The 23,079-nt window shown below is 40.0% G+C and overlaps 1 protein-coding gene across 1 annotated transcript in view; it reads left to right on the plus strand.

The window, feature by feature from the left end:
• LOC306772147 (ryanodine receptor 3) overlaps window positions 1–23,079 on the plus strand; it is a gene marked incomplete at both ends in the record, with an annotated part of 112,904 nt that overhangs the window by 56,208 nt on the left and 33,617 nt on the right. Inside the window, 22 exons of the mRNA XM_079261561.1 lie at window positions 423–570; window positions 864–1,066; window positions 1,160–1,334; window positions 1,698–1,906; window positions 2,001–2,200; window positions 2,395–2,461; window positions 2,558–2,718; window positions 2,809–2,974; window positions 4,680–4,766; window positions 5,108–5,334; window positions 5,704–6,508; window positions 6,947–7,147; window positions 10,196–10,298; window positions 11,127–11,258; window positions 17,584–17,857; window positions 18,018–18,132; window positions 21,339–21,468; window positions 21,934–22,037; window positions 22,116–22,251; window positions 22,385–22,571; window positions 22,685–22,793; window positions 22,891–23,011. Of these exons, the coding sequence (XP_079117687.1) occupies window positions 423–570; window positions 864–1,066; window positions 1,160–1,334; window positions 1,698–1,906; window positions 2,001–2,200; window positions 2,395–2,461; window positions 2,558–2,718; window positions 2,809–2,974; window positions 4,680–4,766; window positions 5,108–5,334; window positions 5,704–6,508; window positions 6,947–7,147; window positions 10,196–10,298; window positions 11,127–11,258; window positions 17,584–17,857; window positions 18,018–18,132; window positions 21,339–21,468; window positions 21,934–22,037; window positions 22,116–22,251; window positions 22,385–22,571; window positions 22,685–22,793; window positions 22,891–23,011 (4,060 nt within the window). The remainder of the gene's footprint in view (window positions 1–422; window positions 571–863; window positions 1,067–1,159; window positions 1,335–1,697; window positions 1,907–2,000; window positions 2,201–2,394; window positions 2,462–2,557; window positions 2,719–2,808; window positions 2,975–4,679; window positions 4,767–5,107; window positions 5,335–5,703; window positions 6,509–6,946; window positions 7,148–10,195; window positions 10,299–11,126; window positions 11,259–17,583; window positions 17,858–18,017; window positions 18,133–21,338; window positions 21,469–21,933; window positions 22,038–22,115; window positions 22,252–22,384; window positions 22,572–22,684; window positions 22,794–22,890; window positions 23,012–23,079) is intronic.

Consider the following 23,079-nt stretch of genomic DNA (forward strand, 5'->3'; position numbering starts at 1 on the left):
ACACATAAAATGGTTGTTTTTCATCTGTGCTTGGGTGTCTTTATTATTAATTATAAGCAAAGCTATTCTGAAGAAGAATTGCAAAAGAAAAAATATTACCTAATAGCTGACAGCTGCTTTCAACAATATCCACTGGGTTTTCAGTTGTTCTCTTTCATGCAATGATGGGGAAAATAATTATATCTGCAAATTGTATGAAACATCTTACTTCAATATAGATAAGTGAAAAGCAGCAACAACCCAATGGCAATGCACTATATGGTCAATTAAGTTCTGAATGAATGGGACTGACAGCACAGTGATGACAAATAAGATGTTTATGACTTCCCTGATTCCGTCTAAAGCTTATGGGATAAACAGGGATAATTGGGAATGACCTCTCATTAGACTGCGTGCTCCCTGACAGTCTCTCTTCTGGTCAGGATCTGAAGAGTAAACGTAACCCTCGTCTGGTTCCGTATGTTTTGCTGGATGAGCGTACCAAGAAGTCAAACAGGGACAGCCTGCGGGAAGCTATCCGTACTCTGATTGGATATGGATACAACATTGAGCCATCAGACCAAGAAGGGGGTGAGTTTCACTCTTACAATTAAGGCCTATTAAAATATACTGTAGTTCAAATTGCATCGTACATAATAACAATAAGATGTTGTTTACATTATAGCCAGGCTTCATTTTCCAGCCCAGAAATGGGAATCTACCTCCCACTCTCTCTCCATTTACAGTGAAAGAGAAAAGGGTCGTGAAGTGCTTACATTTAATTGCACCCGCTGGGCTTTATTGCAATCTATATTTCCATGAATGCCGTCTTTCTTTGTTGACAGTTCTCTTACATCACTGAGCTTGTCCATTTCTCCCGGTAGGACAAGTGGCCGAACGGCTCAGCATCGACAAGATCCGCTTCTTCAGAGTAGAGAGGACATACGCTGTGAAAACAGGAAAATGGTACTTTGAGTTTGAGGCTGTAACAGGAGGCGACATGAGAGTGGGCTGGGCCAGACCTGGATGTAAGCCAGATGTGGAACTTGGTACAGATGAGCTTGCGTTTGTGTTTGATGGATACAGGGTAAGCTCTCATGCAAACCTTCATCAGTCCAGTTTCTTATATTTCTCTTGTGCTGCTGTATGTGTGTTTGCTGCAAGTATGTGTTGTACACAGGGCCACTGTCTGAACATGGGCAGCCGGTTGTTCGGGCGCTGCTGGCACGCTGGGGATGTGGTGGGCTGCATGATCAATATGGAAGACAAGTCTGTCATCTTCACTCTTAACGGGGAGATCCTCATTACGACCAAGGGCTCCGAACTTTGCTTCACCGACTTTGAAACTGAGGATGGTGAGAAAGAGCATTTGTAAATGTGCGTATAATGTGAGCGACTTCTACTAGCTTAAAGTCAGGGAACGCTAGACTGAAAGTGATTTAAGCAAGAGTTGTTAGGCATAAGCGGCCCTCTGCTCATCTTTTAATAAAGCCTTCACATGCAGAGCAGAGAGCTTTAATCTACAAAGACCATGCTTGGGATGTGAGTTAAGAAGAAATGAAATGAAATGAAAATCTTCCTTATTTAATGTGAAAGTTAAATATGACCGTTCTGCAAAAACTAGATTGTTTGTTTTTATTGTTTTGTTTCTGTCCTGCTGTGTGTGTTGTTGTCATTCGTCATCCCTTCCTCACTTACGTCCAACGGCTGTCCCTCAGGGTTTATCCCAGTGTGCAGTCTCGGGCTGGCTCAGGTGGGTCGCATGAATCTGGGGAAGGATGCTAGCACCTTTAAGTACTACACAATGTGTGGCCTGCAGGAGGGATTTGAACCCTTTGCTGTCAACATGAACCGCGAGGTCACGATGTGGTTCAGCAAGCGCCTGCCCACTTTTGTCAACGTTCCGAAGGACCACAATCACATTGCGGTACGATGAGAGCAGAACGTGTGCTGTGAAAAAAAAAAAAAAAGAAAACTTAACTCATGAGGAGATAAGTCAAAGATCTTCTTCCTGTTTGCAGGTAACCAGGATTGATGGCACCATTGACAGCCCTCCATGCCTTAAAGTCACCCACAAGACATTCGGCACTCAGAACAGCAATGCTGACATGGTGTTTTGTCGTCTCAGCATGCCAGTAGAGTTCCATTCCTTCTTTAAGACCTGTCCTGTCTTAGACATGAACGGAGTGCACGAGGAGGATATCCTTAAAGTCAAACACAGGTGCAAAAAAAAAAAAAAAAAAAAAAAAAAAAGGATTTTAAGCCATGTCAGTTGAACTCGTTAAGCTTGTGTGTGAATTTTATTATAGATACATAATCCATTTTATTGTAGATACATACATTTGAAATCCAAAATTTACCAATAGCTATTTATGAGCTCCTTTATCATTATATGTTCTATTTGGTTTCTTGTAGATATCCACTGAGATCTGTGAGACACAGTGAGGAAAGTAGACGAGTGGACTACAGCAGCATCACCATGGTATTTGTTTATTATTTACTAAACATCTCTGTGATGTCACTTTGTAAATGCAACACTGACATTCTTCGCTAACTTCCTTTTTTCTTTTTCGTACAGTACTACTACTCAGTGAGGATCTTCGCAGGTCAGGACCCTGCCTATGTATGGGTTGGATGGGTTACCCCTGACTACCACTACTATAGCAACAACTTCAACCTCAGCAAGAACCGAACGGTTACTGTAACCCTCGGTGACGAGCGTGGACGAGTCCACGAGAGGTGAAGCCCCTCCTAGCTGAACACTGTCAATTCATAAATGTTTTGAGTTTGAAGGTGCTGAAAATGTTTGTTTCTGCTGATAACTGACAGTGTGAAGAGGAGTAACTGTTACATGGTGTGGGGTGGTGATGTGACCAGTGCTGCTCATGCCTCCAGCCGCACCAACGTTGACCTGGAGATTGGCTGTCTCATAGACCTGGCCACTGGTCTGGTGACATTTATTGTCAACGGGAAGGAGATTTCTACATCCTACCAGGTGCTGAATACTGGCAAACATTATGTTTTATCATTAGGATCGGCTTTAGCTGATGCTAAACATTACATAAAAACCTTTTTAAAAAGTTACAAACATTTCTCTGCTGCTTTGAGCTTAGTCTTAATATACTGGATGTAAACTTTGTAGAGTCTTGTAGTGCCATACATGTTGTTCAAACACAAATAAATTAGACTGAATCTACAATCTTTGTTCCTAAAATGAGACATATTACAGTGAGAAAAATGTATTTCCTTAATTAGCCTATGGGAAAACAAAAGGAAATCAACTCGTCACTGCTAATCAGGAGGGACGCAGGATGATTAATTCTGCTTATACTGAATATAAAATATGCCTGAAGCTTATAGAGACAAGCTTACCATGAGAGACCATCAGATGGGAATACATATGCACATAAGTGGTGTAAAATGTTTGTTTTATTAAAAATAAGTGAGACAGTTCATGCTAGTCTTTGAACATGTAGTGAAGATGATGTGCTTATCTGAACAAAACCGTTTGATGATCGACTATGACTGTTGTAGCACTTACTGTAAAAATGTTTTAAAATGGTTTTAAGTAGTTAAAACCTGACACAGCCTCTAGATGTTAAACAGGCAAAATACACAGTGTCTTAAAATGCTGAAATATTATTAGAAGTGTATAAATCAGGATTTGGAATTGAAGTTGTCTTGTTTATGTAGATGGCATAAAGGAAGGCTGCTCTAAATATTAAGAGTGGGAAAATTGTATTGAAAAATTGAAAGTCGGAAAGTTTTGCTTCGCAATTTTAAAATTGATTTTTTTTTTTGTTAAAAAATTTTTTTTTTCAAATAAATGAAAATAATCCATTATAACATTTTTGTCATTTTTATTGTTTTTATTGATCTTTTCACTTGTCTTCTTGGGCATTATAGCAGCAGAATGCTGTTCTGGCTATTGTGTTGTTTTTTCCTAATTGAAATCCAGAAAAATTACGTGTAAAAAAAAAAAAAAAAAAAAAAAGGTTTTTTATATATTTTTGTTTGTTTGTTTTTAATTGACAAAAATTAGTAATATTGAAGAATTGTGAGAATCGCAATTTAAATCGAATCGGCACCCAAAGAAATCTGAATCGAATTGAATTGGGACAAAGGCATATCATCACAGCCCTACTAAATACAATGATTGGGCTTCAAGTTTTAAACTTTGACATATCAGTGCAAAAAGAATAATAATTTTAAACTTAATATTGAGATTTCAGATGTTTTTAAAGGCTTTGCACAGATTCTGCAAACTAACTTTTTACTGGCGAATCGGTGCTTGCTCAACTGTTCAGTCTTTGTGCTGCAAATTTTGTGTGAACCTCATTTTAAGCTTTTGCATATTTCCCTATCGGAGTAGTGATGTCTGTATTGTTGAATTTTTTCAGATGCAATTTGCTTTTCAGATGTACTTTAAGAGCTAAATCTAAAAAAAAAAAACCTTTCAAGTTGTTTAATCTTCTTACGTTCTTCCTCACTGAAATTCTGCGAAGCTTCACTCAGCGCTGACTCATCCTGCCTGACTCAATGCTCTTGAAAGTTCACACACACAGACACACAAACACGAATCACTCATAAGTAACGTTACTCTGATGCACCTTTAAGCGGCTTTCTGCAAGTCATGCTTTCTAGCTCCTGCTGAACTTTTTCATGCTTTCTTTTTGTTCTTCTTCTTTTCTCTGCGGTAGGTGGAACCAAACACGAAACTCTTTCCTGCTGTGTTTGTGCGACCTACGAGCCCAAACCTCTTTCAGTTTGAGCTGACTAAAATAAAGGTGAGGTCCTGTGTATTTTCCTTTAGGACATTGTTGCTTTGCAGTACTACTCGGTCAGCGGTGCAACCTTCTGAAGTTTCTACAGCTTTACAGCCTTTATCATCAGCCTTAATATCATCATGCTTATGTCTGCAAAAATATTGAAAGCATCGACAAAATGAGGGATACTTTCCAGGGTAGAAATTGTGTAACTGAGCGAGAAAAATCTTTTACCTCAAGTAGATAATCAAAAATATGTATTTAGACTAAAAGAGAACTGGAAGAATGTTTTTTAGAGATAGGGATTTTTTTTTTTTTTTTTTTTTTTTTTTTTTAATCTTTCCTGTGTTTGTCCTTTTCAGAATGCCATGCCTTTGTCTTCAGCCATTTTTAAGAGTGAACACAAGAACCCAGTGCCCCAGTGTCCCCCCAGGCTATATGTCCAGACCATCAATGCAGTGCTGTGGAGCCGCATGCCCAATACCTTCCTCAAAGTGGAAACGGCCAGAGTAAACGAGAGGCAAGGCTGGGTGGTTCAGTGTGTGGAGCCTCTGCAGATGTTAGCAGTACACATACCAGAGGAGAACAGGTGTGTTGCTTTCTGTATTCATGGGATGTATTGGATTTATTCTGTTTGTTCTAGTGTATCTTAAAGAAAAAAGTAAAACACACAAGTCTATATGTATCTTGCACATGTGTCAAACTGTAAGTAAATGTCGGAGCATCAAACAAAATGTTCTTTGGCTGCTAAAGGAGCTTTTGTGGTTGATGGATTCTAGATGGAAGCTCTAAAGAGGCCCAGTTCTCACATTCCCATTTCATTATCCAGTAATAAATCATTTGCTATCCTCAGGACAAACCAAATTAAATACCAGAGTAAATTATTGTGTACTGTTGTTTCATAATCGGACATCTGATCACGTGGATGTATCTTGTATCTGCTCTCTTCCTTCCAAAGGTGTGTGGACATCATGGAGCTGTCAGAGCAGGAGGACATGAAAAAGTTCCACTATCACACCTTAAAGCTTTACTGTGCCCTCTGCGCGCTGGGAAACACCCGTGTAGCCCATGCCCTGTGCAGCCACGTGGACCAGTCACAGCTCTTATACACCATTGATAACCAGTACCTGTCTGGCATGTTACGTGAGGGCTTCTACAACATCCTGATCAGCATCCACCTGGAAACGGCTAAAGAAGCCAGACTCATGATGAAAGATGAATTCATCATTCCAGTTACAGCGGAGACCCGCTCCATTCGGCTCTTTTCCAACTCTTCCAAAAGGCACCTTCCACCGGGGGTGGGGCTTAGCACCTCTCTCAAGCCCCGCCTCAACTTCACCCCACCTTGTTTCATCAGCACCAAAAGAGAGCATTTGTACACCCCTCAAATGCCGCTGGATGCACTGAAGGAGAAAGCTATTTCAATGCTGACAGAGGCTGTTCAAGGTGGTGGGCCACACATTCGAGATCCTGTAGGCGGAGGTGTGGAGTACCAGTTTGTGCCCATCTTGAAGCTAATTAGCACTTTGCTGACTATGGGGGTTTTATGCAGTGAGGATGTTCAAAAGATTTTACTGCTCATTGACCCCAATGTGTTTAGGGAGTCACGAGAGGAGGGAGTCACAGGGGCAACAGACAAAGAGGGGCTAACAGGTACAGAGGAGAAAGCAGTGGAAGCTGGAGAGGAGGAGGCAGCCAAGGAGGCTAAACAGCCAATGAAGGGACTGCTGGAGAAGAGGCTGCCAGAGCCTGTCAAACGGCAGGTAATAATGAAAACGCATGTATGCACACACAGAAGATTTAATAGCATCCTAACTGTGTTAAACATTAATGTCCAGCGATGGAGGTAAATCACCAAAACATGAAAAATCAATGAACACTTACATGCGTAAGTACCATTTCACAGCTAAAGACTGACACAGCTGTGCTTTCAATCACATGCTCCATAACTGCTGCACTGTAATAGGCCAATTCAGAGGTCAGTCACACATGAAATGGCTGTCTGGCAATGAACAACAGATCACTTGGGAAAAAATGTCTCTTAAACAAGTGGGATAATGTGAAGCCATAAGGCGCTTGAATGTTTTTTTGTTTTTTTTTGTAACAGTCTTGCTTGTAAGAGATATGTGTAGACATGCAGCTCTGATGCAACCGTGCCTGTGTCTGAACCAATGTTTCTCCTCCTCTCGTCTGCTCTGCAGATGTGCGAGCTGCTTCACTATTTCTGCGACTGCGAGCTGAAGCACCGCATCGAGGCCATCGTCTCCTTCTCCGACAACTTTGTCTCCAAACTGCAGTACAACCAGAAGTTCCGCTACAACGAGCTCATGCTGGCCCTCAATATGTCTGCAGCTGTTACAGCAAAGAAGACCAAAGAGTTCAGATCCCCGCCTCAAGAACAGGTGAAGCAAAAGCGCTGTTGGACTGGATGGTAATTGGATTTGAAAGCTCAGGATGAGCTACTAAAACGGGGGGGGTGATGTTTCCACAAGGAGCTTCAAATGTATGTATTTGGTATTTTTTCATTAGTATTTCTCAAACTACCACATTAAAACAGGAGCAACACTCCTCAGGATGTGCAGACAGGACTCTGCATGCAGGTGCATAATAGATTTTGCCATTTTAAAACACAGATTGCACAACAACACCAGAAAGAGGAAATGCGTGTTAAGCTGCTGACCTTTGCTTGTTCCTCTATTAACAAAATAGAGGCGGCATAGTGTCACCTCAGATACTGCATCCAGATAGCGCTCAGGCTTTGAGGAAGAAGTGGAGTGACAACAACAACAATTTCTAAAGCAGCAGCAGCTTCTGATCAGACCCACTTGTCAGTTTGGCTTTGTGAATTCCTCAGCATCTCCTGCTACATGCTAACACAGTCATGTGGGAAAAGATATATTAGCTACTGTTTTTTCACTTTATGCCCCCTCAGCTCAGTGTGAGTCTTTATGGCTGGTGTGTGTCTGTGTGTGTATGTGTTGGCTGTTTGACTTCACACCATTCAGCCATCATAAGGATCCCCATCATCCACCCCGCACTCTGTTTTCCTTTTTTGCCATCAGGAGAACGGCTAGCGAGGCTCAGCTGCAGGACCAGCAGGGTGCTGAACGGTTTATATCCCCAAGCAGTGAGATTTGTCAACTCACTCTGTCTCCTACCACCACTATCACCATAACCCACTCAGACTAAATAACTGCACCCCGGCACATTTGCACCTTAGGAGGGCGCACACATGGAACTGTCAGCATCCCCTCTGAATTCTTTTTTTTGATTTATTAATTCCTATTCAATGCTTTAGTGTGTCATAGATCTTCTATTAGTGACTATTCTATTGTATTTTACGCTTTTATTGCGAGTTTGTACTTCTTTGCTACACTGAAACACACAGCATCATATGACAAGTAGCCCTACATTGCATAATCAGTGTTAAAAAACCACATGGGTGACACTGCAAGTCATCATTTTATATTCATGGGAAAAAAGGAGCTTTTCAATGCACAGAAGATGATATTCATATTGTACCCCTAAAAAAAAAAAAGTTCCAAACTAATATTTTGTTGGACTGCTTTTAGCTTTAATCATAACACACATTCACCGTGACCTCATTTCAATGAGCTTCTACAATGTCATTTTTCTTCAAAACTCTGTAGTGATGATGGGAGCATCGGACCACCATGCAAAGCCCTCTCCAGCACATTCCAGAGATTCTCAGTGGGTTTAAGATCTGGACTCTGTGGTGGTCAATCCACGTGTGAAAATAATGTCTGGTGCTCCCTGAACCACACTTTCTGGCATTGTCATGTCCTTACAATTAGGAGTGAAAAAAGACAAACACTGATAGAATAACCTGGCTGAGTTTTAGATGGTTTTTAACCCAATTGTATTAGTTTTGGCATCTACTTAGATGTTTAATTTTTTTTTAATGCGTGCCATTAATTTGACCCTTCCAAAACAAATGAACAACTTTTCCACAAACAAAAGACGTGTCTTCAGACATGATTGTTTAGGACATGAGAAGCTAATTAACTTCTTGCCAAATGAATCATAATTATCCATTAAGTAATTATCCAATGGCAGGCTCATGCCTATTTGCTTGTTTTGTTGCACTTTATCAGTTTTTTTGGACTTTAAAAACTTTACAAGATTATTTATACAATAAAATATGTGTATCTTAAAGTACTGTGGACGAGAGTGGCATTATGCTGTTGCAAACTGAGGGCCTTTAGCACCTCCTTCGTCTGCATATTGCTCCCCTGTAACATCAGCTTTACACCTTCATTTGTGTGATTTGACAACACGTCTGCTGTCTGATTTCAGTAATGCGAGTTGCTGCATCATTAAAAGAATTCATGGAAAAAGATACACGAGTCCACAAAAAGTGACTACGAAGAAGCCCTGCAGGCTATGTGCTTCAAATTACGCATGTAACTGAATAAATGAAGAGCGAGGTTACATAACTTCTGTAATTCTCCTCATACATGGTTCATTTCACTTCCAACTGTTATACTTTATCTTGCTTTTCCAATCGTTGAATTTTTCTAATTTTGGCTTTGTGGCTTCAGAGAATGAGAGCTGTTCATTGTTCCAAATGTTCCTCAGCACATTCCTCTTTTACTATGTAGAGCAAAGCTTCGAGGCAAATTCATTGCGAAGCTGCTCTCAGCTAAGCAGGCACACACACACACACACACACACACACACACACACACACACACACACACACACACACACTCATTACAGTGTCTCTTTAAGGTCACAGTTGGAGACAGAGTGCAGCACTTCACAGCCACTTTAATGACTTGTCATGTTGTCCTTTGCTTTTCTTTCTCTCTGTAAATTTCTCTTTACAGTAATGTTACAGCAGTTCAAATGTCATTCGAAGTCAAAGTCAAGAAAAGGGGCAGATTAATTCAGTTTTTTTATTTTATTTTATTTTTTTATCAACAATTCATAGTCTTTAATCATATTCAATTCAATTTCAATTCAATTCAACTTTATTTATATAGCGTCAAATCACGGCAATGCCATCTCAAGACGCTTTACAGACAGAGGGGAAAACATAATGAAAGCCAATTCATAATAGCCTATGTAAGGAAACCAACAGATTGAGTTGAGTCCAACTCAATCTCCCATCCTGAGCAAGCACACTGGCGACAGTGGGAAGGAAAAAACTCCCTTTTAACAGGAAGGAAACCTCCGGCAGAACCCGGCTCAAGGACAGGCAGCCATCTGCCTCTGCTGTGTGGGGGGGAAGAGGACAGAAAGACAACAGACAACAGGAACTGCTACTCCCGGCCAGGGAGACCTGCTGAGACAGGAGACATACATGTTAATGATGCAACACTGTTATTTGGGGGGGGGGGGGGGGGTAAAAGAGAGAGATAAAGAGAAAAAGAAAGAAGCTCAGTGTATCAGGAAATCATATGAAAATGTATATTTTCTAATTTCAGATCAACATGCTGCTGACCTTTAGTATGGGTGAGGACTGTCCGTGTCCCACAGACATCCAGGAGGAACTCTATGATTTCCACAACCAGCTGCAGCTTCACTGTGGTGAGATGCAGATCAAGTAAAATGCTTTTGTACTTCATTTTTGGTCCCATTACTGGAAAACGTGTTCTTGTTTTCAACATTGTTCAGTACCCTTATATTATTAGGATCAATTTCAGAATTTATTTACAAACATTTTACAAAATCAGCACAAAATATTAACATGAATTCATCCCTAACCCTATGCTGAGGGTAATGAATACAGATATCTTACTTTGCATTTTCTAACTTCAAAACACATCATGTTAACCAAGTCGAGAAAAAAAAAGTAGATGCCACAGACATCAAGTACATACATAATTGGTAAGTTAATAAACATTGCTAATTGAAGTTGTAAAAAGTACAAATTAATCCTGTAACCATGGAAAAAATAGCAAAATTTAAGCACAAATAAAGAAAGCTGTGGAAAACATCAATATTTTATGCTTCGTTTTTCAGCCGGTATTGTGTCAGCATCAGCAGAGTTACACTGCTGTCGTCATGGAATGCTTTTTTTTTTTTATTATTTCAGAGGGTTTTTTTTTTCCATCTCTCACAGGAGGCTTTATAATTCAGTCCCCGTATGATTATTCTGAAATCTTCATGTTTTAATAAATAATTGAACTGCTCAGACCGCTATGGTACTACTGAGCCAATAACAGTCCCAGCTGTGTCGCATGGCGCCAACACGCAACACACTAAACATGCAGCTGAGAAAAAAAAACAAGCTGGAAGGGATGCTGTACATCCTGTACTATGCAAAATACTCAAGACCTCATTTGAACTAAGCACAGAGAGATGTTGTTTTATTACTCTCCGTGGAGTGTACAAGCCTTTTTTTGTGTTGTGCAGGAATCCCTATGGACGAAGATGAAGACGAACAAGATACATCTATTAAAGGTCGTCTATTAATGCTGGTGAACAAGATCAAAAGTCAGTCTCAGAAAGCAGAGGAGCCCACAGAGAAGGAGCAAGCTGCACCATGTAAGGACATTTCTCCTTTTATTGTAGCATGTAAATTACTGCAAGCAGTGTGCTTGCATGCCGGGGTGAAGGACGTATTTGTAATTTCTCTGTTGATGTGGATTAAAACTGGATCATCTCTCTATTAGGGCATTGTAACCATAGCGACATATTGGAAACAGTTCAGTGCCTGGGAATCACCAGTTTGTTTTTCTAAGCCTCTTCTTTGCCCTACAAATGTCCATAACCAAAGAAATCCTTGTCCTGGCTTGTACAGCACAACATTTGTCCCCCACCTAAATGCACTTGTAATGTTTTTACTCTCCTGCACACTGGGCTTGTTCATGCCCCTGTTCACCTTTTTTTTTTTGTACAAGCTCTCTGCCTGTGCTCCTGGCACAAAGAACAGACAGAATTAACAGGATCCACTCCTGTATTGCATTTCTAGCCCTTTCGGCCTTGCCTGTATGTCTGCCCGTTGGCTGTCATGTGGACTGAGTCACTGTGTAGCAGTCATTTCCATTCCAATTTCTTTTCAATTTCATTATGGTAATACAGAGCCGGGTGGAGGAGGAGGTTGCAGAGTGAAGTACATCTTCTGTCAGCGGCTACGGGAAGGAAGAGGGGAAATTGATGAGAGGGGTGGTAAATATAAAAATATAAATAAAAAGACAATAAAAATCCCTCACCTGATTAAACCTCCTGACATGCATGTGGATGAGAAAACCCACACAAAGATGAGCACGTACAGAGTTGAAGAAAAGCCGTTCCAATCTCAGTTTGTTGTCTGAAGAACCACTTATGTTAGAGACCTTCACAATGTTGATTGCAGATTATTTCTTAGTTGGTTTGACCTGTACTCTGCTGTTTCTGGCTCATTCACCCTTCTTGTTTGGTGTAAAAAGCAGGAACATTATTTTTGTAGCTACATTAAAAATATCCCCTGCAGTGAAAAGAAAAAAAAAGGCATATGCAACTCCTTTTGATTATATTGACTATGTGATATGAAATAGTAGATTTTATTACCCCTGAAAAGCCTTTTCAGATTCAGCCAGAAATCTTAAGAATAAATTTGGGGCTTAAACCTGTGTTGCTGACTGGAGGCAAGGAAAGGCAATCTCTCCACAGGGATTTGGTCTGACCCTGACAGGGCAGCTTATAGCCAACTGCACATATCTCAAGGAGGAATGCTGGATGAAAATAGAGTATCTTTCCTGAGACGAATGCTTTAAGTCATGGTGGTGATGGTCTCTCCACGGTGACATGACTGATGGACCAGAGGGTGCAGAAGGCACAGGTACTTTGGAGCTTCACATGCTTCTAAAAGTTCAAGGCATCAGAAAGCAAATGAGGGGGATTAAATGATGAAAAATCAGTTTAAAGTTTTTTATTTGATTCATTTTTTAATTGTATGTCTCAATAAATTATGTTAAAGCATATTGGACACCATATTTGGGACATCTTAGCAAATGTGTTAACAAGTATCTGTCAGCATCTTCACTGCAGGATATATGATGATCAGCTAGAGCATGAAAGCTACAACGTAGAGTTTTTGGCTACACATCTTATTTAAAGTTGTATATCTCAAAAGAAATGTGTGGTGGATTTTAGGATAAACACTGAATGATTTTAATGCTGAGTAATTGGATGGCAATTACAAATGCAACATCTAAATTTGGCTGCTACATTACAATACAGAACCAGTAAACCACAGGATTATAAAGTAATGAAAGGCAAAATGACCAGAAATGCCAAGTCAGAGAGGTTACTTTTTAAAAGAAACACAAATAAAAAGAAAAAAACAGTCTAGACAACCCACAAGCTGCTCCAGGGAGTGGCGCTAGCTGTAGGAGCCTGTGTGTGCTTGTAGAATTCATAGACACACACACACACACACACACACACACACACAGAACAAAGAAAAGGGAGGAAAATGGATTTCAATTAGTCACCGTTTTCAAACCTCACACTTATTCATAGTCCTCGAAGCTATAGAGTCATCTTTTATCTAGTTGCATTCAAGAGAAATACAAGCTGTGGTCCTGATCTGCATCAATGGGAACACAACTTTTGCGTGCATATGGAAATTTCCACTGAGCGTGCGGCAACTAAGACAACAAGAACCGGCAAAGAGCTCAAATTTTGAAGGAATTTATTAAGCTCTTTTACTGAATCTGAAGGTTATGAAACTGAAAATAAGACTGCAAACATAAAGAGACAGGATTGATGTGAACTGTGAGATAGCTGGCTGCTCATTCTCAGTCCTACTGAAGGCTAGAAATTAGATTTTATTATTTTCAAGTTATGATTATTAGAAATTGCAGGCCAAAATGGCTTGCAAGAAACAGTGTGATACCATCTTTTCAGACTTTTTCCCTGCTGTAGTGGTACAGGCCCAGTTCAGAAAGCTAATTTCAGTGGGTGCAACCTTGTTTAAAACCTTGTTGAAATATGCTTCTTTTGATCTAAAAACATATAGTAGATCATAAGATAGTGAAATGAGTCACCTTTGGATATCTGCATGCTGTTTATTATATTCTCATAAGTCAGTTTCACCAACTGAGGTTAAAACCAGGCTAAATGAATTACCGCACAACTTCACAGCAATAGTTATTGAGCCATATCAGTTTGACCTTGAGGATTAATATATGGACTGACCATACTTAGAGCAATTAATACGAGTAAAAATTTTGGTTCTGTTTAAAAAGGCATATAAAATATAAGTAGATAGTGCTGCCTTAAACTGGCTGTGGGAAATGGTTTCAGGAGGAGGAAGTAGGATGGCAAGTGAGGATAATGAATAACATATTCTGAGCTGTGACTCCAGCCATAACTTCTCTTCCCCATCACGTCGTCTCACCGCCAGAGACCCTGAAGATACAGGCGTAGCCACTGTCAGAGCCATTATTTCATAAAAATGAGGTAAAAGGAGAGCAAAAGTTATTTTCCTCCTCTGATGAATGGTTCATCTTGCTGAAGCATTTAATGGTTGAACATGATGAGTCGCCTTGACGGAATCTGTGTGTGTGCCACAGAGGGCATTAGAGTTGTGTATGAACTCTTATAAAAGATGCTAACTTTCATCGTTGTAACTCTTGACCAGCCAGATGTATTGGAGAAGGTGCATTCAGGCTAAAACAAATGAAGAGAGAACGCGCCTGTGTGTTTTATAGCCTAACATGAGAGTCAGGTGTTGTGAAGCATGTTGGCTGAGGGGATGAAATGTCACTTCTCGTTGGGAACAGATCCATTCTTCCTGTATTTTTCTGACATCTGCGCACCGCTCAGCAGCAAGATCTCTTACTGCTGTCATTCTGCAGAATCCCCCACCCCTCAGCTGATGGTTATAAAGCAAACTGTAGAAACTCTGTAAATATGTTTTCTTATGGTTCTTATACCTTCAATTCATGTCTATGTTATGTATTTACACCAAAAGAGTAAATCTATTTACATCATCAGCAACGCAACATATTGATACAGTTTATGTGGAGCTAAAAAGCTGAAAGGTATCAGCTTTCCTGAACTATCACCATAGCATCCAGCTTCTTTCCGTTTTTGTAACAGTTTCTTTTTTTTTAACCAAAAGTAAGACTTTCCATGAATGAGCTTGCAAATGGGTCTTCCTCCTCTCCGAAGGAAAACAAAGCACATCTGATTACATCTATTTAGAACAGGAGAGCTGCAGAGCCATGTGACAGCTACCTGTTTCTTTTGTTTTCTGTTCAGCTGACGCCATAATGAACACTTTGAAGAACCTGTCTGCTTTTCTTCAATGGTTCTCTTAAAAACAAAAGCAAAGAAAGCACATCCACTCAAGTAGAGATTTTTTTGTCCTGAGTGGTGAATTCACCTTAAATAGGGTTTCTTTCTCTTTGATTCAAAGTAATGAATGGCAGAAAAGTTAAACCTTGTTTGGCCCTTGTGTCAAACTGAATGTGTAATATATCCCTCCCTCTTCCTTTTTGGCATCCAGCAACTCAGTGTTGCGGTACTTTCGATCAAATCTGCACTGTTTTTCTTTACTCCCACTTTCCTTGGCAGTCATTATTAGTGAGGAACATCAAGACCACTGCCTGGTTACTACCATGTACTGATGAGTTCAATTTAAAGCTTACTGCTCCAGAAAAGACATTAAATGTACATTTGCTGCTTTGGCTATGTTAAAAGAGCCAACTTAAATTCATCTCTTTGATGATCACATCATTTTTTTTTTTTTTAAGAAATAATTGTAAGTGGCCTTGTACATGCAACATAGTTTCATTACTTGTTTATATTCTTAATATTATTTATCTCACCAAAATACAGCGTGAAATTTCTAAAAAAAAAAAAAAAAAAAGCGGCGCCATAAAAAGGGACATAAAAACAGGATGCAATGATTTTCAAATCATTTCAATTCACTGTCGTTTCTCAGAATAATGTAAAAGTGGGGAATCGAGTCCGCCATGCAAAGAAAAAAAAACGTAGGAAAAGACGTGCATAAGGTAAACAACATTAGAAGAGGGCGATGCCTTCTTTTGGGCTTCAGCTGGATGTCATGTCTTCTGGGCTTCATCCAACTTTACATTAATGCACAGCTTCAGAACCAGCAGCTGGAATGCTATGGATGCACATCTAAAAACGACATGGCTGACTTGCACATCTGGAAGAGAAGAAGAAGAAGAAGAAATTTTATTTATATAGCACCTTTCACAGAAATAAAATCACAAAGTGCTTCACAGAGTGCAAAGGGGAACAGCAACAACACAAAATAAACAAATGTACATTTGAAAAATCTGTATCAGAAGACAGTCAACTAAAAGCTTGTCTAAATAAATACGTCTTCAGCTGCTTTTTGAAAGAATCTACAGTTTCAATCTCACGGAGGTAAAAAGGCAGGGCATTCCACAGTTTTGGAGCAACTGCCTGAAAGGACAAATCACCTCTGGTTTTAAAGCGGGTCTTTGGGACCATGAGGAGGTTTTGGCCCGAGGACTGAAGGGACCGACTGGAGCTGTAGGGTTGCAGCAACTCAGAGATGTACGAGGGGGCCTGGCCATGCAAAGCTCTGAACGTCAAGACCAAAATTTTAAAATCAATTCGGAATTTAATGGGGAGCCAGTGCAGAGAGTGTAAAATTGGAGTAATGTGTGCGCGCCTACAAGATCCTGTTAAAAGCCTCGCAGCAGCATTTAGAACCAACTGAAGACGATTTAAAGCAGATTTGTTAAAACAAGTAAAAAGGGAATTACAATAGTCCAAGCGTGACGAAATAAAAGCATGAATCACCAATTCAACATCAGACCTTGATAAAATTGGCCTCAGCTTTGCGATGTTTCTCAAATGATAAAAACAGTTTTTTACCAAGAGTCTGGAATGGCTGTCAAGGGACAATGATTGATCAAACCAAACTCCAAGATTTCTTATGCTTGGCTGAACTGATGAAGCAAGAGAACCAAGATGGCCAGCAATTAAAGGAATTTTCTGCTCTGGGGCAATGATTAAAGTTTCAGTCTTTTGAGGATTTAGCTGAAGACAATTTTCCGTCAGCCACATCTTTACACTTGACAGACAATCCATTAACTCCATTAACTCCATTAACTCTGAAAGTGTATGCAACTCTGATTCCATTTTCATTACCTTGAATGAAAAGTACAATTGGATATCATCAGCATAAAGATGATAGGACACATTTTTAAAAAGGCTGATGATTTTCTTCAGAGGGGTGATGTACAACAGAAACAAAATTGGGCCTAAAACCGACCCCTGAGGGACACCATACAGCAAAGGAGTAGCTTCAGACATAAAGTTATTCAAACACACAGAGAGCACTGTGCTAAACGATATATAAACTGTTGCCATCCAGACAAATACTTGTCATTTCAGTTTTTATTGTTATTATTATCATTACTTTGAGAAAACAAAGCCAAGCCACTTTCTGCAGATATCACAGTTGCAAGGCTCCATGCGGTCCAAATGCATAGCTGCAGTTCTGCCTGTAGCACCAGACCTTGTCGCACACTGAATATCTTTAATTACATCATTAATACAACTTAAAAGGCTCCTTAGCTGTTGTGTTCTTAAAACCTTTATCAGACAAGAACTCGGAAAAAAACATTTAGTTTCCACATCTGTAAGAAACAGCCTCCTTAAACGCTTACAATTGAATGATTTAAAGTAATTTCATTCTGTTTTATTCACATTTTACACAACAGCACTTTTTTAAAGAATAGTTATGTCGTGTTACTGAAGTTTTTTTGTTCAATGTAGAATGGGAAGAGTGCTTTTATTATAATAATTTAATAGCTAAAACTCCTGATATGCTGATATAAAGGGGAACTGAGTCATCATTATTTCACCCTGTGTTCAGCCAATCTGAAGGAGCTCATCTCCCAGACGATGGTGAGCTGGGCCCAGGAGTGTCATATCCAGGACCCAGAGCTCGTTCGAAAGATGTTCAGCCTACTGAGGAGGCAGTATGACAGCATCGGGGAATTGCTTCGAGCCATGAGGAAGACTTATACCATCAGTGCGGCCTCAGTCCAGGATACCATAAACCTGCTGGCCTCCCTTGGTCAGATCAGATCGCTGCTCTCTGTTCGTATGGGGAAAGAAGAGGAGAAGCTCATGATTGATGGACTGGGGTAGGTTGCAAGAGGAGTAAACAACTTTTCTTATTTGTACATAAACTTCCTTATAGATGAAGAAAAAACTGTTTAAATATCTAAAGGAGTAAACAGTTTTTTTTTTCTTATAACAATTTGCTGTCATTCTCAATATTCAGTCTTTTTATTTGCTTCACAGTGACATTATGAACAACAAAGTATTCTACCAGCACCCGAACCTGATGAGAATATTGGGCATGCATGAGACGGTCATGGAGGTCATGGTCAACGTTCTTGGAGGGGACAAGTCCCAGGTTTATAATGCTTCCTTTGTTCTTTGTGGCTTTCATAAGCTGTATAGAACATGAATGAATGAGTTAATATGACAGAATAGCCCTTTTTAGTACAATATAAATTATGATAAGATATTACATCTGCCTCAAATGTCACCCCAGCAAGTCATAATAATTAGATTCGGTCTTATTCATCATTAGTTCTGGCCTTAAATTTGGACATTCGCCTCTGTTCCATTTGATTAATTTTAACCCAATATAACTTGGTGTTAAAGTCTCTGTTTGTTAAGTGTGTTGCATTTAGTTTTTTAGATAGAACGATGAAAGTGACGGCTTCACGGTTCTGGGATTATAGGAAATCAGTGATTCTAACAATGCCCTAGTTCAATGTGATTTGGACAACATATCAATACAAAATCAAACCATCTTTACTCCGACTTTTCTGAGTCAAATTATTTCTAACATCTTTGTTGAACTTTTGCAAGTTAATAATTTATTTTGTCCCTAAATGAAAGCTAACATGCTGCAGATATCAGCTCATATAGCTGAGGTGTGACGCTCACCTCTCTTCTCAAAGAAACCAGGAAGCAGTTGCTTCCCCCATCATCTCCTCCATCTCTCCTTTACTTTCTGCTTTTTATACCCTGATTTTCATTTCTTGGGAAAAGACGTGACTTTTCCCTGCCTCCCATGGCTGTCCATCGTAGCGGATAAGTCGGCTGAAACACTGGAGTGTATTAAACTATTGCACACTGTTTTAAAAGGATAAGAGGAGCTTCAGAAGACATCCATAACTACTGTAAATTGAGAACTGCATTATTTGCATTTACCTGTTAGTCTGAAACTATTATCTTCTTCTGTTACTTTTCTGTCATCTTATTCTCTAGTGCTGGGTGGTAACTCCTACGTTATGTAGCGGAATAGCCTCTACAAATTATGAATTTATTAAATACCTCGGAGCACCACTCATCACCTTTAATTAACTTAAAATTCAGGCGGATGAGACACCTGAAATAAACTCAATTCAATAAACAGTCTCACTTCAAAGGAGTAAATCCTAAGAACGAATGAACCAGAAATCGTGCATTCAGAAATTATGACAAGAACCGATGAATTGATTATACATATTTATTTACAATGATGGTAAACATACAGCAGTGAAAATGAGCAATGATGGAGAGATTATTGGTGAGATGGTATGATGAATTTGTCAGCATGGAATTTCATTTATGACATTAATAAGGAACGCTGAAATTAATTAAATGAGATGGAGCAGGAAGAAACTGGTTGGAATTAAGCAAATAAATCGGGATGATTATCTTACTTAAATCTTTGATAAGAACATGTTCAATAATTCTAAATTTGGATAAGAATTCAAATTTAATTATTTAATTAGAATTTGATGTACTGGTTTGGGACATCACAAATGTCAGAGCGCTAACAGATCCTACTTTGAACGCTGAATCCGGAGTGTGGGTCGAAGCGGGTGGTTGGTCCCCTATTCGGCGCCTTTCCGGGGGAATTGGATCCCTGGAGCGTCAGAAGATGTAGGTCTACGCAGCTACTCTGGCCTTCTGGATCCGTTCAGCGGAGTTCCAGAGCGGTGTGATGATGATCCAGATTGTCCCAAAAATAGATAGTTCCAGATTTTACGTGTAAAGACGTAGTGGACAAAGTTGGAGCTACGGTTCTAGTTAATTACTGATCTCTGGAAAAATACTGGTTACAAATAAACAGTTGTTGTACTTTCTCCCGTTCGGAAGAACGGAGAGGTAAAAACTTATAATGAAATAACAAAAAGAAAAGAAGACGAAAGGCTAAAGACAAAAGCTAAGGACAAGAAAGAAACTTAGAGGAGACCAAAGACTCCTGAAACTTTAGGAGGAGACAAAAGCTCAGGAGGAGACAAAAAGCTGAGGAAGTTGGTCTGCCAGTCTAATTCAAACAGACCCGCCTTTCGAACTTCCAGCCAATCATGAGTTGCTTCTGTCAGAGGCTGACCAACCTTATCCAATCAGGTCAGCTCTAGTTCCTTCCCTCTGCATCTCATTAATGTGAACAGGATACTTTCAACTCCTTGCTTTGTCTGCCGCAATACACATCAATCACATTCTTTCAGAGTTATGCAGATTCCTCGTTTGCTGGGGAAGGAAAGCATTTTATAGTATTACTTTCACACAGGAAAAGATTGGCTACATGTAATTTTTATTAAAGGTGGATTAATTAATTGTCATGACTCGTCCTCATCGGGTAATCCTAAAAAGAAAACTCACATTTTATTCATTCACATTAGTAGCTTAAGAGAAGTCTGAAGCTTAGAAAACATAATCAACAATTATTTAATGCAGTGTTTATGATTAATGTGTGTGTGTGTGATCAGTTCAAAGATTTAAATCACATATCCAGATAAAATAATGAAAAAGAAGAAATTCAATCAAAACAATTAACAGTCCTTTCGACTAAGTTAAATCGGTTCCTTCCATTGGGGAAAGAAGTTTGGATTTCCTTCTGTCTCCTTCTCCGTCAGGGGAGGGGTTGTTCTGGCGCCATGGAGTCTCTTCTTTGGCTTAAAGGTGTCATTTCTGACAAGAACCAGGGTTTGGTCAGATGTGACTATCGGCATTTCCCCGACCTGCAACCATAAATTGTTAGATGTGCTTTAATCCTTCGTGTTGACACAGCCGCATTCTGTAGGGAGTAAAGGTGTAAATCTCTGAGTGTCACCCCGCCTCTTGGGTCAAATGGTCACCCCTCTTCGTCCTGTGTGGACCAGTCTTACTGCAGAGAAAGAAATAACAACTATTGTTTAATCCAGTCGAATGTTTTTAATCCTGGGAGGCCAAGATCACTACAGTTACCTGGGCACATGCTGGGTAAAAGAGGTCTGGCGTGACAGCTGTGATGTGGTTTATGTGTGACAGAAGGACAAAGAGGGCAGAATGTGGCTTGGTGACTGACAAACGGTGAAAATGTCAGGCTTTTTTACACTTTAACAAGGATTGAAGACGTGGGGGAATTTAAAAGACCTCCGCCTGGAGGAAAATAACGTCTCCGAATCCACTCCTCATCAAACTCCAGCTTTCTGAGTGACAGTTTGTTAGCAGCAAGTCGACAGGTTTAGGATTCTGATACATGCAAGTCTATTATAGTACAAACATGTCTCTGAGAAATACTTCAGCATGTGTCTGCTTTTGGAATGATTGTACTCATTCTGCACCCCACAGGAAATTGCTTTCCCTAAGATGGTGGCCAGCTGTTGCCGTTTCCTTTGCTATTTCTGTCGGATCAGTCGTCAGAACCAGAAGGCAATGTTTGACCACCTCAGTTACCTGCTGGAGAATAGTAGCGTAGGCCTTGGTGAGTACAACTCTCTGATTGGGCAGTAGTGTCCCATGAATGTTATCATTACACAAACAAATAGCATGCTGATTCTCTAAACAGGTGTATGAAAGTTATTGGAACTTTATTATAGACATTCTTGGCCAACAAACATCCTAATCTGCCGAACTTGCAAAGATTTCAACTAGTTATGAAGGCATATATTCAAACTTAGTTAAATATCAGTGCTAAAGCAGGTTGATTGTACAATTTATGACAGTACACTGTAAATGAAATTAAGTATAAGTAAAAATTAACTCCAAATATGAACAAACGATCCAGTGCATACTGGCACACTAACCTTAGACAGGTGTTGGCAGATAAGCTGCTGGTTAGAATATAAAGAGAGGAAACATCACCTCCTGCTGTTTGTTGAGTTTTGTGTGTAAATGTGTACCTAAACTGGAGCGTTGTAGTTAGCAGCTGAGCCTCTTTGTGTTGTAGCTTCTCCAGCTATGAGGGGATCCACTCCTCTGGATGTAGCTGCTTCCTCTGTGATGGACAACAACGGTTTGGCTCTGGCATTAGAAGAACCTGATCTGGACAAGGTGGGTCCTGATTCACGCAGGAAGTCCGGTAAAATCAAGACCCCTGGATTAAATTGAAGTACTGTAATGTGTGTACAGGTGGTCACCTACCTAGCTGGCTGTGGTCTTCAAAGCTGCCCAATGCTTTTGGCAAAAGGCTATCCAGACATTGGCTGGAACCCTATAGAAGGAGAGCGATATCTGTCCTTCTTGCGCTTCGCTGTTTTTGTTAACGGTATGCTAACGGTTATGCCACAGCCTCTCTCTCTCTCTCTCCCTTCATCAATTTTTGTAGTTAAACATGTTAAAAAATCTTGCAAGCCTTATTGAAAGTAGGCATTAACATGACCTTGTTCTCCATACATCAGGAGAGAGTGTGGAGGAAAACTCCAGCGTTGTGGTCAAACTGCTTATTCGTCGTCCAGAGTGTTTCGGACCCGCCCTGCGGGGAGAAGGAGGGAACGGCTTGCTAGCAGCTATGAAGGAAGCTATTAAGATATCTGAGACGCCTGCTTTGGACCTGCCAGGCTCTGTGCAGGGAGTCAGCTCAGATGTGTGAGCAATAAAAGACAAGCAAATCTTCTGCAAGACATATTTATCTCCTATATTTGCATATTTGCTGTGGTTTCCTGTAAAAACGTTCAACCTTTTACCTTCCTCCCTGGTAGGTCTGCTGATGGTGATGATGAGGAGGAAGTGGTCCACATGGGCAATGCCATCATGTCATTCTACTCTGCACTTATTGATCTGTTGGGACGCTGTGCCCCTGAGATGCACGTATGTGTGCTTTTTTTTTGTAAATTGTGGCATAACTTTGTCGTTTAACGTGGATTTTTTTTTTTTTTTATAAGCTAATTTATTTTCATTTCTTTAGCTCATCAACAAAGGGAAAGGCGAAGCTCTGCGTATCCGTGCCATCCTGCGCTCTCTGGTTCCCACTCAGGACCTTGTGGGAATCATCAGCATACCCCTCAAAATGCCTGTCGTTAACAAAGGTATTAGTCAGGATGTTGGCTCCTTTATCAGATAATGCATCCTTGCTTTTAGCATGATACATTAGGAC

The sequence above is a fragment of the Telmatherina bonti genome, assembly GCF_933228915.1.
Source record: "Telmatherina bonti genome assembly, chromosome: 22".
Lineage (NCBI taxonomy): Eukaryota > Metazoa > Chordata > Actinopteri > Atheriniformes > Telmatherinidae > Telmatherina > Telmatherina bonti.